The 19,313-nt window shown below is 36.7% G+C and overlaps 1 protein-coding gene across 4 annotated transcripts in view; it reads right to left on the bottom strand.

Annotated features, from left to right (window-relative positions):
• TDRD7 (tudor domain containing 7) overlaps positions 1 to 19,313 on the bottom strand; it is a 73,460-nt gene that overhangs the window by 43,436 nt on the left and 10,711 nt on the right. For 2 of the 4 annotated variants that reach the window (XM_046023347.1, XM_046023346.1), the window contains exons 2-6: positions 15,264 to 15,476; positions 12,855 to 12,996; positions 11,667 to 11,880; positions 2,632 to 2,705; positions 163 to 380 (exon numbers count right to left, since the gene is read on the bottom strand). In XM_046023347.1, the coding sequence (XP_045879303.1) occupies positions 163 to 380; positions 2,632 to 2,705; positions 11,667 to 11,880; positions 12,855 to 12,996; positions 15,264 to 15,470 (855 nt within the window). In that variant the 5' untranslated portion in view covers positions 15,471 to 15,476. Of the gene's footprint in view, positions 1 to 162; positions 381 to 2,631; positions 2,706 to 11,666; positions 11,881 to 12,854; positions 12,997 to 15,255; positions 15,477 to 19,313 lie in introns of those variants that run through there. The other 2 variants (XM_046023349.1, XM_046023348.1) reach the window with 2 other exon arrangements.

Consider the following 19,313-nt stretch of genomic DNA (forward strand, 5'->3'; position numbering starts at 1 on the left):
AAACCCCTGATATATGTTAATTTTAGAGATAAATATTAATGAAACAATATTAATAAATCAAGTGCTTCGTGCTCCCAGGGTAAAGGTGATATGACTAATAACTCAAAATCTGAAAGTGGGGCAGGAAGAAGGCATCGGAAGGAAGGAACAGGAAAAACATACCGTGCAAATATGAGGCCAGTGTTCAAATTGTTGTAAAATTCCTTGATTAAGTTCTTCTTTATATAACTCTTTGTAAAAATGTGGAAGCTTAGATATCCAAATGCCATTGTTATGCTTGTTTAATATTTCCTTTATGCGGTTCTGAACCTCATCCATTTTATAAGTGTAAGAGGCAGGAGGTGTGACATTTGGTTTTTCAACAGTCTGATTTAAATTATCTTTAAATTAAAAAAATGATAGAATTAACCAGAAGGCTTAACATTTTAGATTATCCCCATTACCTAGTATTTGTGTCATTAGGCTTTGTTACACTTCAGGTTTATGGGGGTCAAGGGACTTAGAAGCAAGCAGGATTTAGGCCAAGCAGGACTATAACAACTTCATTCTAAATTTTAACCGTGAAACAACCAGCAGGCTCAACAGTCACCCACAGACGGAACCTGCTTCCTTTATGTTACCAGGGTGATTCCTAATTTAATTTAAACATCAGAATGATCTTGCTTCGTAAAGCATAATGAACTTTATTATTTAACTAATCATTTCCGAAGTGCAACTAAGAAAGGTTAAATTTAAGACAATACTGGTTTATATGCACTGCTCAATTTAAAGCTATGTTCCACAAAGCATTAGGATAATGCCTTGATCATAAGGTCAAAGAACATTTTATAGAAAATAAAAAATTGCCTAGGTTTTCTGCTTTATTAATGAGAAAAAATAATTTAGCAATATACAGAAGTTCAAAAATTGATCCACCTACAATAATTATCCTAGCCTCAGCTTATAAAGTAAATAAAAGCTCTAGTGTTCACAGATAAGTATTACTAATTTGTTTTTATTTCATCAATCCAAATCATTTATCTTTTATAAGTGAATTTTTTATATAAAGTTTTGGCTCTCTTTACTCACACTTATTTTTTATTTAAAACTTAGAATGCCTGAGCCAACATCCTAAGACAATAAAGAAATTTGAGTGTCTATAGCTGACAGTTCTGGTATTTTAAGAACAATGAAATTCATTCCAAAGCTCTTCACTGGGACACAGATTAGACTGTATTAAAGATTACCATCTATAAGCAAAATATATTTGTACTTTAATCAGACAGTATTCCTACTGGGATTCAGCAAATTTTATTCTATTTTAAACTGGCAGGTAGAGAGATACACCGGCTGGTTTGGGAACACTGGCCTCTGAGAATGCCAGAAAGCCAAAGGGGAAGCTGTTCCTTGAGGATGGCTAGATGCTGACTTTGCTTTATCCACCACAAGGCACAAGACTTAGTTTGGCTCAGCAAGCAAATGAGTCCACAATGTCCATCTAAAGGTATCACTAATTTACTTAGGTTTGCCCCAAATAATGATACAAAAGGACCAGGAATAAGGAAAAGATGAGCTTCTGAGAACCAGACCTCCTTTAAAGGGAGAATGTCAGAACTGATGCACAGTTGGGAGTCTCTGCAAATGCACCTGTTCTGGGGGGGCCACTGGGAATCCCCTAAGCTTGCGTGCCTTTTGTTAAACAAACCAAGGAAGCAATCTGTTTTACAGGTAGGAGAGACTGTGTATAAGGGTGTACATATCAGCTGCCAGGTGAACTGCAATCAGTTCTGAAACAAGTCCTCATGGTTCTGTAGAAAAAAGCTTATTCTAACTGAAAAAGATTTATAGTCTCTAAAGGGTATACAACTTTACTAAGTTGCCATGTTTCAGAAAATGCATGTGTAACAGTAATTGATATAAACAAAAATCATATTCAATTAGTTTCCATAAGAAATACCAGAGATGTGTTCTTATGGGAAAAATTATTTTGACTCAGTAAGCATCACACTTAAAGCAGCAAATCATTTCAAATCACACTTAAATTTCAGGCCACATAAGTACTGATTGTGAAATGCTGTGTCCCTCAGGTAGATCTTTCAGCAGGGAATTTACACTTCGGTTGGAAAAGACAAGATAATGAGTGTGTGCATTTTTAATCTTCAGAATCTTTGACTTACTGTTTTCCTAACAGTCCTTTTGGATCTTATAACCCAAGGAATCATTTATATTCGTACTTTGATGCTTAGTGGTCATTGTACACAGTTTACGGTCCCAGGCTTTTCAATGGTGGAGTATCTGAAACCATTTTAGGAGTTGAAGTCCCATAGTTGTGTACTTTAAATGTCACCCCCTAATGAGTGAGAGGGTGGCAAGGGGCACAAGTACCCCTGGAAGTGAAACAGGAGTGGTCTGATGTGAGGAAGGCCTTACGTCAGAATAAGGATATCCTTAGAGGTATTGTTTGCTCTTTAGATCACTTCATGTATGTTATTTACATAACGTAAAGAAATGAGGAAAGAAGGGAGGAGACATATATTCCAAGTAGGATAAGGTGAGAGCAAATGTGAAATGCCACCACCAGACATTTTTCTCGGGGGTTGTGAGGTTCCAGAAACCTAAAGGTATCATGAAGATAATGATTAGCACACATACCACTTATTTCCTTAGCACACGTTCTTGAGAGATGCATCTGAAAAGGTGGTGGAAGGGATGCCTTTGGGCTAAACCTAAGGTGTTATAAAAAAAGAAAAAAAGTAAGTTAAAATTCTAATAGTGAAGCCCATGCCCTAAACTGGAACTTTAAAAGAACTTGGAAGTTAGATTTCCAATTAATCACCTTTAAGGGACTAGCCATACAAAGTAAAAAAAAAAAAAAAAAAAAAAAAAAATCATGCAGAGAATAAGTAGTTGAACATAAAGAATATTTTGGAATATAACTAAAAAATGAAGGACTTCTATCACCAGGAATTGAAATGAGTTATAAAATTACAATTATAATCTTTGAACAGATAAACTAAAATGATACAGAGCACAGAAACACTGAATTTACCTTGTATCTGAGCATATGAAAAGAAGTGGCATTCCAAACCACAGAGGGGATTGCTCAAATAACAAGGAGAAAAGAAGAAACATAGAATCCCCATATCTCACATCTTACTCAAATAATAATTTTTATATAAATTACATTGGATATATGTAGGAAGATTTCTCCAAACAGGAGGACAAAGACACCACACACACACACACACCATGTGTGTTCATATCAGTCTCCCTCACTAGGCTCCAAGTGTCTTAATGACATGTTCCCAGTGTCTAGGGTACTGCTTGGTATAAACAAGGGAGAGGAATGTTGTAAGAGTGAATAAGATAATTGAATGAATCAATGACTGCATCTTGCCCATCAGTGGGTATGGGACGAGAGTGGGTGACCATGACACAGTACATATATTTTCCAATTTTTGGACGGCATGGAATACCCTAAAAATTAGATAAATTCTTTGGAATGAAGCACATCTCATAATATTTTAATTCTATAATAAACTATTAAATGGTAGACTACCAATACAACTTATTTAATATATGATGCTATGCAATGATAAGAGCATCATATTTATGTATTAACGCATCTGGGTCATAACAGAAGATGTCAAAACATATCCAACTCCTATTTATACAGAAATGGTAGGGAGACAGCACTCTTTTCGCTTGCACCAGAGCCATAAAAATGTAAACTGGAACCCTCCCCTGCTCTGAGTCTGCTTTGAGGGTTCTAGTAGCAGGCAGAGGGTTGTGAGCAAGAGGAGGGCACAGAGAGATTATGGCAAGGACAGACATGGATCAAGAATGGGTAGATGTGGGACGCCTGGGTGGCTCAGTTGGTTAAGCGGCTGCCTTTGGCTCAGGTCATGATCCTAGCATCCTGGGATCGAGTCCCATACCGGGCTCCTTGCTCGGCAGGGAGCCTGCTTCTCCCTCTGCCTCTGCCTACTTGTGATCTTTCTCTCTCTGTCTCTCTCTGACAAATAAATAAATAAAATCTTAAAAAAAAAAAAAGAATGGGTAGATGTGATGGATGGGAAAGAAAACAGTTGACATAGCAAAAGAAAGCTTTCAAGGGAAACTGCAGGGACACATGAAAAACAAAAATAAGATGAAAGAGATCCAATCAATTCTATGACAGTAAGTATAAAACATTTATTATTTTGTTTCTTAAAAGACAAATAGTGGGGTGACTAGGTGACTCAGTTAGGTGGACGTCTGACTCTTGACTTTGGCTCAGGTCATGATCTCAGGGTCATGAGACTGAGCCCTGAGGTTGGGCTCTGCACTGGGCATGGAGCCTGCTTGGGATTCTCTCTTTCCCTCTCCCCGCCACCCTACCTGTTCTCTCTTGAAAAAAATAAAAATAAAAATAAAAAGGACAAATATTTAGACTGGCCCCCCAAAATCCTCTATCAAATCTAAACGTATGCCATTCATTAGAGACACATTCTTATCCTACAAACACTTACCTAAAGACCTACTATGTGCATGCATGGGGAGACAGTAACGATCTGTGAAGAGAAACATACCCCTATCTCATGGACTATAAATATAGTTGAGAAAACTGTGGTAAGCAGCTATGACATGGCCCCCAGTGATTCTTGCCTTGGTATCCACAGACTTGTATAAGCTGTGCTTGGAGCACCACCCAAGTGCTCGCCTTGAGTCACCTGCTTCTAACCAACAGAATATGTCAAGGTTGAGGGGATTACAAATGATTATGTCACAAAAGATTCTAATTTTCCCCCTGCTAGCACAAATGGACATACTGGGGAGGCCTATGTGGAAAGAAATTGGAAGATGGTCTTTGACCAACAGCAGGGAACTTGGCTACTGAGAAAAAACTGAAAGGAAATGATTATGCCAACAACAATGTGCATCCGCCCAGAGGCAGATCCTTGCTTAATTCTTCCTGGCCATGGCCAGTACCTTTGCTGCAGCCTCGTAAGAGACCGAGGCAGAGGACCCAGCTAAGCAGCGTCAGATACCTGACCCACAGAAACTAGGAGATAATAAAAATGCATTATAAGCTGCTAAATCTGTATAATCTCTTACATGAAAATAGATAATAATGCACTGACAAAATCTATAAAAGCAAAATCTACTAAGTGCTATGATAGTGGCAATGGGTATAATGAAAGCACAGGATAGAAGCAAGAACCCCTATCAGGAGTAGAGAGAGGAAGAAGTAGAGAGTAAAGGTTATGAACACATTACAGAGCTATAATAATCTGAATAATTTGGCACAGCAAAAGAATAGACAGGTAATTAATGATTCTGAATGAAAAGCCCATAAACTGAGTCATATACTTATAACAAGTTATTATTGGTAAAGACAGTATTTGAAACCAGTGTGGAGGGAAAAGATTATGTAATGATTGGTATTAGGACATCTGGCTAATAACACTGCTAAATCTCATGCTATACAAAACCACATAAATTTGGGATTAAGGACTTAATGAAAGCATAACATTCTAAAAGAACACAGAAGACCTGTTACATAATAGTGGGGTAAAAATACTTTTCTAAGCATAACACCTAAAGACAGAGCCACAAGGGAACAGATTAATAGATGTAACTATACAAAATTTTAAAGTTTTTGTATAATGGAAATACCAAAATTAAATAAACTGAGGAAACATTGCCAACACATTACAAAAGGTCAATATCCTTAATTTATAAATTATTTTTACAAATGAGAAAAGAAAAAAAAACAGAAGAGTTGTGCAAAGGGCAAAGACATGTAATTCATAAAAGATCTACAAATGGTTGAGTAAACATTTGTGAAAATTATAACCTCCTTAAGAATCCAAGTCAAAGAAGTCTACATTAAAACACAGGTACATTTTTTTCACCTTTTAGAGTATCAACTAAAAAAGTGATGCCTAGTGTTGGCAGGGGTATAAAGAAACAATCACATCGTATACTTCTAGAACATAATTGGTATAAACTGCATGGAACACAAATTAGTAATAGCCTTAGTATGTATACTCTTTTACCCAATTTTACCAATTTATTCTAAGGAACTAGTTATGAATATATGCAAGTCCTGTTCTACAGATATGTTCATCATAGAATTGGTTACATAATGGAAATCATTTATATTCAACAATAGGTGGTTGCGCAATGGACTTCCCTGATAACATGAAAAACCATAACGTAAGGGCACCTGGCTGGCTCAGTCAGAAGAGTATGCGACTCTTGATCTCTGGGTTATGAGTTAGAGCCCCACATTGGGTGGAGAGATTAGTTAAAACAAACAAACTTAAAAAAATTGATAATGTAGAAGTATTCTTAATCATGTGGGTTAAAAATATATTACCTTTAAAACATTTATAAAATAGTAATACATAGTTTGATTCCACTTGTATTTTTTAAAGATTTTATTTATTTGATAGAGAGAGAGATCACAAGTAGGCAGAGAGGCAGGCAGAGAGAAGGGGGAAGCAGGCTCCCTGCTGAGCAAAGAGCTTGATGCTGGGCTCGGTCCCAGGACCCTGAGATCATGACCTGAGCCAAAGGCAGAGGCTTAACCCACTGAGCCACTCAGGTACCCTTCCCTTTGTATTTTTAAAAACTTACATACATGTAAATAAAAATATATATATATATTTTAATATTTATGGATCATTTGAGAGAGAGAGAGTGAGCAGAGGGAGGAGCAGAGAGAGAGGGAGAGAGAATCTCAAGCTGACTCCAAATGAGCACAGAGCCTGATGTGGGGCCCAATCTCATGACAAGATCACAACCTGAGCCGAAACCAAGAGTTAGGAGCTTAACCAACCAGGTGCACCTAGAACAGATAGATATATTCTTTAAAGATTTACTTATTTGAGAGAGAGAGAGAAAGTGTGTGTGGAGGGAGGGGCAGAGGGAAAAGGCAAGAGAGAATCCTCAAGCAGCCTCCCCACTGAGTGCGGATCCCCATGCAGGGCTCCATCCCAGGACCCTGAGATCATGACCTGAGCCAAAATCAAGAGTCAGATGCTTAATCAACTGAATTACCCAAGTGCCTCCAAAAGATAGATATTTTAAAATGGTTACATTTATGTTTGGATTAGAGGCAATTTTTAAATTTCTTTTACTTCCTTACACTTTGCAAATTTTCTATACTATATATATAATACTTTTACAATCAGAACAAAGCAGTAAATGTCTTTTAGAACATGCTTCCTACAAATATTTAGGATGTACTAAACATACAACTACTTTAAACATACAAAGACTCAGAAACCAACACTAAATTTATATTCATTTAGCTTAATACTTGAAGGATGCCTTTCTGATCATGGTGTCTGTTGGCTAATGCCAGACAGCCATTTATTACTATCCAAAGTCCATGATTTTTATACACAGAGCAATTTCTTCTCTCTTTCTAACGGGCCTAATGGGAACCTCAACCTTCAGCACTGTATTTATCTATGTTTTATGGATAAATATATTAAATACCTAATTTAGTAATCTTATCACCTTAATAAAAATACAATGGTCATGAATTACATTATTTTAGAGATTAATATTTCCTTCCCTCATATAAATCAGAGAAATCACAAATCAATCATATATCTGTATTCCTGATTCCTCTTTCTATTTTACTGGTGACACATAATAAACTTAGCTTGATATCTACAGTATTAGAAAATACCTGTCATGTTATTTTTCTAGAACCTTCCAGTTTGTTAACTGGCAGGCATGAGTTCTTAAGCAGAGATTTTGAGAAAGGGCTTCTGGGACCCAAGAATCTCTTGAATTAATATACAAAGATGTATGTATATGTTTTTTAAGTTTTTTATTATTTTCATTTATTTTTCTGGGAAGATCATTTAGATCTTTTATCAGCTTCACAAAAGATTTGGTGAGCCCTCAAATATTAAGTTAATAATAGTTTTAACTATGTAATATTTCTCTTAAATAAATAAATAAATAAATCTTTAAAAAGACCTGGTATTCCCCTATAGATGATGTATCATTTCTCTCTGGCTGTTTTCAAGACTTTTTCTTTGTCTTTAGTTTTTGGAAGTTTAATTAGGATGTGTCTTCATGTGAGTTTCTATGGATTCATCCTCTTTAGGACTCTCTGAACTCTTCAATCTGTAGGTTTACATCCTTAGCCAAATTTGAGAGGTTTTGAGCCATTATGCTGTCAAATACTCTTTCAGCCCCAGTTTTTCCTCCTCTTCTGAGTGTCCTGAGACTCTGATAATACAAATGTTAGACCTTTTCTTATTCTCCCCATAGGTCCCTAAGTGTCTTCTGGGTGTTTTATTTCCATAAGGCCCTCAGGCTTTGCTAAGTGGATTTTTTTTCTAATTTGTTTTACTTTGTTTTTGAAGGAAGTCCGTTTACTCTGCTATTCTTAGTGGGTCATTTCTATTGCTCTATCTTCAAGTTCACTGATTCTCTCCTCTGTCATACTCATTCTGTCATTGAGCTTACCCAATGAATTCTGTATTCTGGTATTCCATTTTATAGTACTATAGCTTCCTATTTTGGTTCTTTTTTATATGTTCTATTTCTTTAGTGAATTTTCAATTTTTCCACTTTTTTCAAATTATTTGCAATTGTTCATTGAAACATTTTTAGGAGAGCTACTTTAAAATTCTTGACAGATAATTTTATCTTATATAAAATACATATATATATGTATTTATATACATATATACACACACACATATATATATACTATATATATATATACACAAAATATATATACATATATATATACAAAATACATATATATTTTATCATATATAAAATACATATATATATGTTTTTTACCATGTATGTTAGTCATCATACAGTATATCACATACGGTTTTAAGATTTTATTTATTTATTTGACAGACAGAGTTCACAAGTAGGCAGAGAGGCAGGCAGAGAGAGAGGAAGAAGCAGGTCCCTTGCTGAGCAGAGAGCTCGATGTGGGGCTTGATCCCAGGACCCTGGGATCATGATCTGAGCAGAAGGCAGAGGCTTTAACCCACTGAGCCACCCAGGTGCCCCAAGTACATACAGTTTTTTTTTTTTTTAATATTTTATTAATTTGACAGAGAGAAATCACAACTAGGCAGAGAGGCAGGCAGAGAGAGAGGAGGAAGCAGGCTCCCGGCGGAGTAGAGAGCCCGATGCGGGGCTCGATCCTAGGAGCCTGGGATCATGACCTGAGCCGAAGGCAGAGGCTTTAACCCACTGAGCCACCCAGGCGCCCCAGTACATACAGTTTTTGATGTGGTGTTCCATGATTCATTTTTTGCATATAACACCCAGGGCTCATTACAACACGTGCCCTCCCTAATACCCATCACCAGACTAACCCATTCCCCCACCGATCTCCCCTCTGAAACCTTCAGATATTTTCCCGGAGTTCATAGGCTCTCATGGTTCATCTCCTCCTCTGATTTCACCCCCTTCAGTTTTCCCTTCCTTCTCCTAATGTCCTCCATGCTATTTCTTATGTTCCACAGATGAGTGAAACTGTATAATTGTCTTTCTTTGCTTGACTTATTTCACTTAGCATAATCCCTTTCAGTTCCATCCATGTTGATGTAAATAGTGGGTATTCATCCTTTCTGATGAGCTGAATTTTTGTCAGATAATTTCAACATCTGATTCATCTTGGTGTTGGCATCTGTCAGTTGTCTTTTCTCATTCAAGTTGTCATTATCCTGGTTCTTAGTATAACAAATGATTCTTTTATTGTATTCTGGACGCTGGGACATTTGTTAGGAGACTGAATTCTATTTGAAAGCCGCCTGTTAGCTGGTAGTTACCCTGCTTAGGTTTAGCACATAGCTCCTGGCCCACTTTTATAGGCTGCAGTTCCAATGATAGGTCATTTTTCATTGCCCTAATGGTGTCATTCTGGTCTGGTACATTTATTTGTTGCTGTTGGGGCTCCTTCCTGATCTCTGCAGGTGCTGCCCATTGGAGCAGAATGTACTTCCCCGGGCCTAATGCTGCGAGGTGGAAGGGTGAGAACACACTAGGCTGTAGGTCAGAAAGCACCATCTTGGGCCTGCTCTTTGGGCTGCTTAGTGCTGGCGCAGCCTCCATTCAATTACTGCTGGTGCTACCTGGAGGAATGGAAGGCATTTATCTAGGTTGCCCATTGCCACTAACAGGCAGGTAGGAGACACCAGATCATGGGATAGAGAATGCTCCCCTGGGCCCACAGGCCAGAATGTCTAAGTTTTGCTGTCATTTTATAGATTCAATTCAAAATGGATCTTGAAATTTAGGCACACAACTAGAGGAGCAATGGTACCTCAGTCACATATTAGACCTATTAGACCCAACTAGTGCTTTGGGTCAAGATCCAAGTTTTAACGATGTATTTCCCAGACCTTATCAAAATTATAATAACTAGCCATAACTAGCATTAAACATATACCATTATGAAAAATTTTACCTAACATACTAAAAATAACTAATTCCTTCTAAATATTCTAATATGGGGGACAGTGCTGGGATTTTTGAACACTGATTTAAAAGGATATGATACAAAAAAAAAAAAAAAAAGGGCGCCTAGGTGGCTCAGTGGGTTAAGCCGCTGCCTTCAGCTCAGGTCATGATCTCAGGGTCCTGGGATTGAGTCCCACATCGGGCTCTCTGCTCAGCGGAGAGCCTGCTTCCCTTCCTCTCTCTCTGCCTGCCTCTCTTGTGATTTCTTCCTGTCAAATAAATAAATAAAATCTTTAAAAAAATAAAATAAAATAAAAGGATATGATACAACAAAATTTATTTTATAAAGGCACAAGAAGAATGAAAGAATGTGATGCTGATTCATTTATGTGAGGAGTTGGTAAACTTTTTCTGTAAAGGGTCCACTAGTATACATTTCAGATTTTGCAGGTTATACTATCTCTGCACAACTACTCAGCTCTGTAGTTGTGCAAAAGCAACCACAGACAATACATAAACAAAGGGATATGGATTTGTTTCAGTAAAACTTTATTTACAAAAAAAACAGCCAATGGGCCAGATTTGGCCCATAGGTCATGGTTTGCTGACCTGAATTATCTTATAAAGCCATAAGACTTAGAGCCAGAAAGGAACTTTGAGATCACCTAGTTTAACATTTTCATTAAATGAATGAGGAAACCAAAGCCCAAAAGATGAAGTAATTTCACTTATTCACCTGGCTAATAAATGGTAGCACCCAAACTAAGACTTTAAGCTTGTCCTTATTTTGTCCAATATTCTGATGCATGGATGTATGATGCTACTGTATAATTATGGATATGACTATTAGAGCACAATGGAATGTGTAAACCAATAAGATTTTACTAAAAATTTACAAAAGTAATTATAAGAAATGTTTTCAGAAAAAATTGTAAGTTATGCTGAAATAGCATCTTAGAATAACTTGAGAGAGCTTTTCTTTTTTTTCCTGTGAGAGCTTTCAACATGAATTTTATAAGGAGAGATTACCAAAAATGCAGAGAAAATATAAAATGAAGATATTCCGACAATGACATTTAGATAGCAGGAAAAGTGGCCTTGTAGTAATGATATATTTCCCTCCTACATGTGAACTTACATTAGATAAACCAGAAAGTATTTCCTTCTTGACCTAAACATACATTTTAAACATTAATTATCTTATGTTCTCCAAACTTCTTTTAGCCAGATAAAGCCCCAAATACCTGTTGTTTGTAGGTATGGTCACATGCCTCTGCACTGGAACGTTTTTGAATACATCGCTTCCGATAGTTGTATGTAATGTGTAAGGCGGCATTTCAGCATCAGACTTAACTCCAAGAGAGTGTCCTTTGTCTCTTAACAGTGTTGGATTAGGTTTTTTGCTGATAGAAAAATCTGAAGAAACTCCTGGTTGTCTGAGGGTTGCTTTTGGTTTCCCTATGAAGTTAGGCATACATAATAAAATCAATTAGCTTCCCCCAAACCTAGCTTCACTATCCCACTCCCCTGTCCAGATGTTTTCTGTGGGTCTCTATTCTTAGAACAGTGTGTAAGAACACGAGGAAGTTGTTACTACAGGGTTTGTCAGTAGGGGAAGAACAGATTGGTATTTAGCCAATGAGATTCTTTAAAATGTGGCTTCATCTGCTAAACTAGTCAGTTACCATCCCTCTACTCACCAATCAACGCTTCAATGACAGCCACTTTATGCTGCTACAAATGCAGCATACTCAGTCTCCCTGTCTCTTCTTCATCTATTTAAATTCTTCCCATCGTCCAAGGTCTGGGTCAAGTCCCCCTTCACCATGAAGTCCTCCACTGCCATTCTCACCACAATTGCTCCCTCGTTGAAAATGCTCACTGTGGCATTGAAGCATCTACTCTTTTATATTATCTTTGAGCTATGTCTTGAGAATTTAGTTTTAGAATGATTATAAGCTCTTTGAGATAAGTGTCCAGTAAACACTGGCTGAGTTTCCTACAACACCTTTGTGTATTATATCACTCGTGATTTTTCCCTGAAAATAGAGAATTTTAGTATAAAAGTATAAAGACATGATTTTTGTATAAAGACATGATTTGCTAAATAAGTCACTGAATCCTAGGTTCTTGGTTTATCCAGCATTCTAGATTAGGCTTTCCCCCAAGTAACTTAAAAGAATAAAGCAATACTTTGCCATAATAAAGCTTAATTAAAATCTACTCTTGAGTTAGTTCATGCTGTGTGGTAACTTAGTAGGCATGCTCATCATCTGGTGATGGAAGTCAATTTCAAATAGAAATATCAGCTTTAGGATTTCCCCCTTGACATGTAAATGTTAACAAATATAGGAGTTTATCATGCATACAAGCAATGCTTCCGTATGTATCCATAGACAGGCTTAAAATTTTAGCATATGAAAAGAACGTACCTTCTAGAAAAAATGGCATGGTTTTCTTTACTCTCATCTGACAGTTAACTTGCCGCCCAGTTTTCCTTTTAGAACTCCTCTGACGGGCCACAAGCTGAGCAATTCTCGCAGTTTCTGTGCAGGCCATGGCATAGCAGGTAATCTGTTCATAAGCGGCAAGGGGAAAGGAGAAATATTTCTCAGATTCACTGGTGCCTAGAGGCTCATTTTTGAAAGTGGATCTTAGTGAGTTTACATATCCCAAATCAGACTATATGCAAATGTTTAAGCCTCTCTCCTTGATACCATGAGAGCAAAATTACATATTCTAAAAGGGAAACCAAGAATAGTCCAGCATATTGAATAATCCCTCCTCAAATTGAAAATTGTACTTATTCCTTAAATAACTACTCATTAAGCATCTACAATGTGCTAGGTACTATGGGATTAACGAATGAATCAGAAGAAACCTGTGTCACACATAGTATCTCATATAATCCTTGAGATATATTTTATTCCCATTTATATATGGGTAAGGAAGGCTCAGGAAAGTTAAGCAAACTTCCTGTCACACAGCTAGGCTATCTCTCTGAATCCAAAGTATGGACTCATAACTGCTACTTGTATTACCTCTCAAAGACCACCCAACCCTAATCTTGTCACTGAAGTGGATTAACCAGGTGACTTGGGACAAATCAGTTTCCCTCCCACATCTTAGTATTCTCAGCTGAAAAGCAGGAGTGGGCTTAGATCTGGGGTTTTCAAACTGCTGGATGGCAGCTCCAGGGCCTCACAATGGCAGAGGGGTGGTGAGGGTAAGGCAGGCCAAGCAGAGGCCCCGGGCCCTGTGGTACCTGCTTAAAACAGGGCAGCTTAGCTTTTAACTTTTGAAAAAACTGGTGTGACATACAGGAGATTTTTTTTTTCAAGTATATATGTCTCTAAAGCCCCACCTAGTGTTAAAAAGCCTCTGATTCTAAGTTGAGAGCAGGAACAGGAAAGCAATGAGGCTTTATACAAGTCAAGATATACTCCTATTCTTTGGCCCAGTATTTCTATTACTGAAAATATATTACAAGAAATGACTGAAGAAAAATGTAGATACCCAAATATGCGCAATAGGGGTTATTTTAATAATCAAAACTTGGAAACATTAAAAATGTTCATAATAGGAGAGCAGGGTTCAGTAAATTATAGCATAGTAGCCATATGAGGCATTATTAACTTATTAACTCATGCAGACATTTAATCATTCACACATTCAAACATGTATTTACTAAGCACCAACTATTAGAAGTGAAAAACACGATCATTCATCCTCAAGAAACTTACAAAGGAAAAAGACACAAAGAGACTAAATAAAAAACATTGTGTCAAGTGCTATCTTGGGTGTATCACAAAGTGCCAAGTAGACAGAGGGGAGGGCTTAGCACTGTCTGGCAGAATCAGGGATGTTGAAACAAATTTTATTATTAATATAATAGTTAACTAATTTATACATGCTCCTTATAAAAATTACTACAGATCAGGTGAGCCTTCCCTTTGATCACTCTCTCAATCCTGGTCACATTTTCCCTCCTCCACAGCCTTCCCTATGCCACCAAACAGAACAACTATTACAAGTTTTGGGGAGAAATAGCCCAGATCTGTTGTATCTATCTACACATGCAGAAGTGTACCCAGAAGAATGTGCTGTTTGGGGAGGTGGGTGATTTTTGTCTTTTGGATAATGGTTGTCTATATCTTTCACACTGTGCATTGGGCAGATACCGAGAGGTGAAACTGCTGGGTTATAGGGTATGTGCAATAAAACATTTCATTACTACTCCAAATTGTTATTGTTATACATAAAATGTTCTTCTGGAGAAACTAAAAAAATTAAGTCATATGATCATAATGGTGTGAAGGACAGAACAGCCTAAAGAACAAAGGGATTCAAGACAAGGAGAATGGTGGTGCTGAATGCTCCGCTAGGGATTGAACTAGGGTCCAGATAATAGAAACAGATAGGAAGGAGGTCAAACCATGAAAATTTAAAAGTATCTATTAGCTTTGGTAACCAGGAGGTCATTACCACCCGGGCTAAAACAGTTATAGCAAGTTTGTAATGCATGCAATGTGAGACCTGGCAGTTAGGTCTCCAGTAGACTTATTTTGAATGCTGAAGACTGGGTAAACTTTAACTTTAAAATGTTTGATTTAACATGATTAGGGTCTACTTTTACAATGAAAAGGATTTGAGGGATCAAGTAAAAGACCTAAGAAGTCTAGGCTGTGCTTTGGATGCTCTTCTATCACTACCAACCTCAAACCACTTAGCTAGTACTTTTCCACTTTGACTTCTTAGTTAGCCTAGTTAGGAGATCAGAAGTGCCAGGTAGGTAATCAAGATTGGTTTGACTCTTGTGACATGCACAATTACCTTCTTACCTCTCCAGATCTACTAGTCTCTATCCTCACAACTGCTGGCACACTTCTCAGATAGGCTTCTAGTGTAGGGTAACCTAACTGCTTAAAGGGGATCCAGTCTCCAGTCAAGGATCTGTACTCTCCTTGGAGCCGGGGTAATGCTATTCCGTTCTTATGAGACTGTAGGACAGCTCGTAGCATTTTTGAAACCAGATCTGCTTCCAGCATCTTCACCTATAAGAACACAATAGAAGGTTACTATAATAGGATTCATTAGTCTGTGGATTCAAATAGATTTTCAGAGTGTACATGTGTTAGATTATCCCACCAACTATTACTGACTACTTTCTGTGCTATTACAGTAGAGAAATAACTGCTATGGTGGAGAAAAGCATAGAATATTATGAGAACACAGGGAAGTCAGATGGGCAAAAAGACTAGTCTGCAGAGGGAAGACATCTGGGAATTTTTCCCAGATAAGGAGAGGCCTGAATGGAATTCTGAAGGACATGAAGGAATTAGCCAGGCAAGAAGGAAAAGGATGTGTGGGGTCAGGATGGGGAGAGGTATCAGCCTCTAAAGGGAACAGGAAGTTCAAAAGGCACAGAGGTCAGAGAGAAGTATATGGTTGATTCTGAGGAATTCCAGGCAGTTATGCGGCTGGACATGATTGAACAAAGGCTCTAAAATTATAAGCTGAGGACTGAAAGATGGGGGTAGGAGAGGTAGAAAGAGGCAGACCCAGATGAGACTCCTATATTACGTTAACACGTGCGTTTCAGCAAACATAAAGTGGAGACTTAGAGATATTTTAAAGAGGGGAATAAAGTGTTAAGTTCTGCCTTTAGAAAAGGCAACTACTCAGTAGTGGAGAAGATAAATGCAAAGGAGAAAAACTAATGAGCTGTAAAGATACTTGGAAATGTGGAGGACTTGAAAACAGGGCCCTGAGAATAAACAAAAAATCAATTTGAGAGGTAATTAGGAGGTAGAAGCAACAGAAATTGATTAACTGGTTTGGACAATGAGGGAAGATCCCAGGTTTCTAGCTTAGAAACATGGTGGGTAGTAATGACCCACACTGGATGAGGTAGAACAGGTTTGTAAGAAAGGAAGAGAATGAATTCCCTTGGGACATATGGAGACTGGGGTCCTTATAGATCAGCCACACAGATATATTCACCAGGAATTCAGGTTAGAGATCTAAAGTTTAGAGTTATTGGCCTTCAAAATATATGTGGTATTTGGTATCCAGGGAGTAAAAATTAAGGTTAAGGATGGACCTCTACGGAAGGCTGTCATTAAAGCATGGGCAATGAAAGAAGAACCTATAAAAGGCTGAGAAAAAGTGACCAGATAGATATAAGTAGAAAAGGCAGAGCTAATATCATATAAACAAAAAGAGGAAAGAATTAGAAAGTGTCATACCTAGCAAAGAGGTCAAGCAAGAGAAAAAAAGAATTTTGGCACCTAGGAAATCTGTGGGGACCCTGGCTAAGGATTTTCATTGGTCATTAATTGGCATTTTTCAAAATTAACCACTCATATTCTCTTTGGACTAATAGTAAATGGAATGGTGATACAATGGCAGAATGACATTCAGGAAGCCAAGAAAAGTGGACTTAGCAAGGCAAGCCATGGACAACTTGTTAAAAAATTCTTCCTTCAACAATGCTACCCAATAGAACTTCCTGTGCTGATGGAAATATTTTGTATCTCTGCTGTCCAATACATATGGTGACTGAGCACTTGAAGTGTGGCCAGCATGGCTGAGCAAATGAATTTTTAATTTAACTGGAATTAAATGTGTCTAGTGGATACTATATTAGACAGTACAGAATTCTTGACAGTCTTATTCTTTCTCTGGTTTAGATAACAAAAAGGAGGAATAGCATACAATACTAGCAATTCCCTCATTTGTCCATTTTGAAAAGGAGATAAGATAGCAGCTTATTTGTGAATGCTCTTCATGACAAATATGATACTCAAGTGACAGCAAGGTTTACATGGCAAATAACCTAAATACTCATTATATACTTCCCTCTGCTAAACATTAGCTCTCTTCAAACTGTCACCACCAGCACCAACATTTAGTTAATACTATGTGTATATACACAATGTGCAGTATGCTACTATTTGAAAGGGGAATGTGATAAAGACATATATTATAAATCTTATGGCAACAACTAAAAATTTTTTAAAGAAGCATAATTAATAAGCCAGTAGTAAAGATAAAACAGAATAAAAAATTCAATCAAAAACCAATTAGATGTACACCTGAAACTATATAACACCATATGTTAAGTACATTGGAATTTTTTTTTAAAAGCAATTAAAAGTAAAAAAAAAAAATTAGGCAAAAAAGAGGGGGGGAGGGTGGAGCCAGAAACAACAACTGCCACAAAGAACGGGTAGCACAAATAAAAACATCTGGCAAATGGTAGATTTAAAGCTGGCCACAGCAAAAATTACATCAAATGTAAACATTGAAAATATCTCAATAAAAATTTAGGATTGACGGAGTGGATATAAAAGACTTACCAATACACTATATATGAGAAATTATTTTAAATAGATATACAACATAGGTTCAAAGTAAAAAGATAGAAAAAGATATGCCATATTAATTAATACCAGAACAAGGAAGACCACTTGGGATAAGGACAGACATTACATAATTAAGGAGTTAATTCATCAGGAAGATATTACAATCCTAAACGTGAGTGCACCAAATGTCAGTGCTTCGAAACACACGAAGCAGAAACCAATGGAGGTGTAAGAATATCTTCACAATTATTTGGAAAATTCAAAACTTCTTTCTCAGTAATGTAGAACCAGTAAACAAAAACCAGTAAAGATATAGAAGAGCTGATTAACAACATCAATCAAACTGACCTAATTGATATTTATAAAAGACTCCCCCAATAATAGCAGAATATACACTCTTTTCAAAGACAGAATACACTCTGGGACTTAAGGCAATCCTTGACCAATTTAGAAAAACTGAAATTATACAGAGTATCCTGTAACCAGAAAAAAACCAAATTAGGTATCAATAACAGAAAGATAGGTGGACAATCCCTTTGTATTTGCAAACTTAATGACATGCTTCTTTAAAAAACCAAGGGTCAGAAAGGAAGCCTCCTTCAAAACAAAAACATCAGAAAATATTTTTAAATAAATAAAAATACAATGTACAAAAATTTGCTGGATGTCATTAAAACAATATTTAAAGGGAATTCTGAAGCATTATAGCTTATGTTAGGAAAGAAGAAAGGTCCCAATTCAGTGATCTAATTTATTACCTTGAAAAAAGAGCAAATTATACTAAAAGTAAAAGGAAGAAAGTAATAAAAATGAGAGCAAAATCAATACTGAACTGATGAAACACATCAGTAATGAAATAGAAAAGAAAGTTAAAGAAAAAAATAATGAAACCAAAACTATTTTTTAAAAAACATCAATAAAATTGATAAACTTCCAGATAGATTAATAAAGAAAAAAAAGAGAAGATGAGAATTATTATTAATGGGATTAAAGAACAGGCCATCAATACAGGTCTTATAGACATTAAAAAGCAAATGTAATGATAAACTTACACCAATAAATTTTGTCAATTAGATAAAATGGAGTAAATTCATTAAGAGACACAAATTCCAAAGCTTATTCAAGAAGATATAAATAATATTAATATCCCTATATGTATTAGGGAAGTTGAATTTGTAGTTAAAAACCTTCACACAGGGAAAACTCAAACCCAGATGGTTTGTCAATTCTACCGAAAACTTCAGGAAAAAAACACTACCACTTCTACACAAACTCTTCCAAAAAACATAGGGGAAGGGAATACTTCTAAACTCATTTTATGAGGCCAGCATTATGCTGATACTGAAACCAGAAAAAGGCATTATAAGAAAAGCACAAACCAACTTCCTTCATTAACATAATTGCAAAAATTCCTAACAAAATATTAACAAACCAAATCCAACAATATGTAAGAAGGATAACACATCATGATCAACTATATGGTTTACTCTAGAAACACAAGACCCGCCCAACATTCGTAAATCA

This window comes from Meles meles, chromosome 11 (assembly GCF_922984935.1).
Source record: "Meles meles chromosome 11, mMelMel3.1 paternal haplotype, whole genome shotgun sequence".
NCBI lineage: Eukaryota > Metazoa > Chordata > Mammalia > Carnivora > Mustelidae > Meles > Meles meles.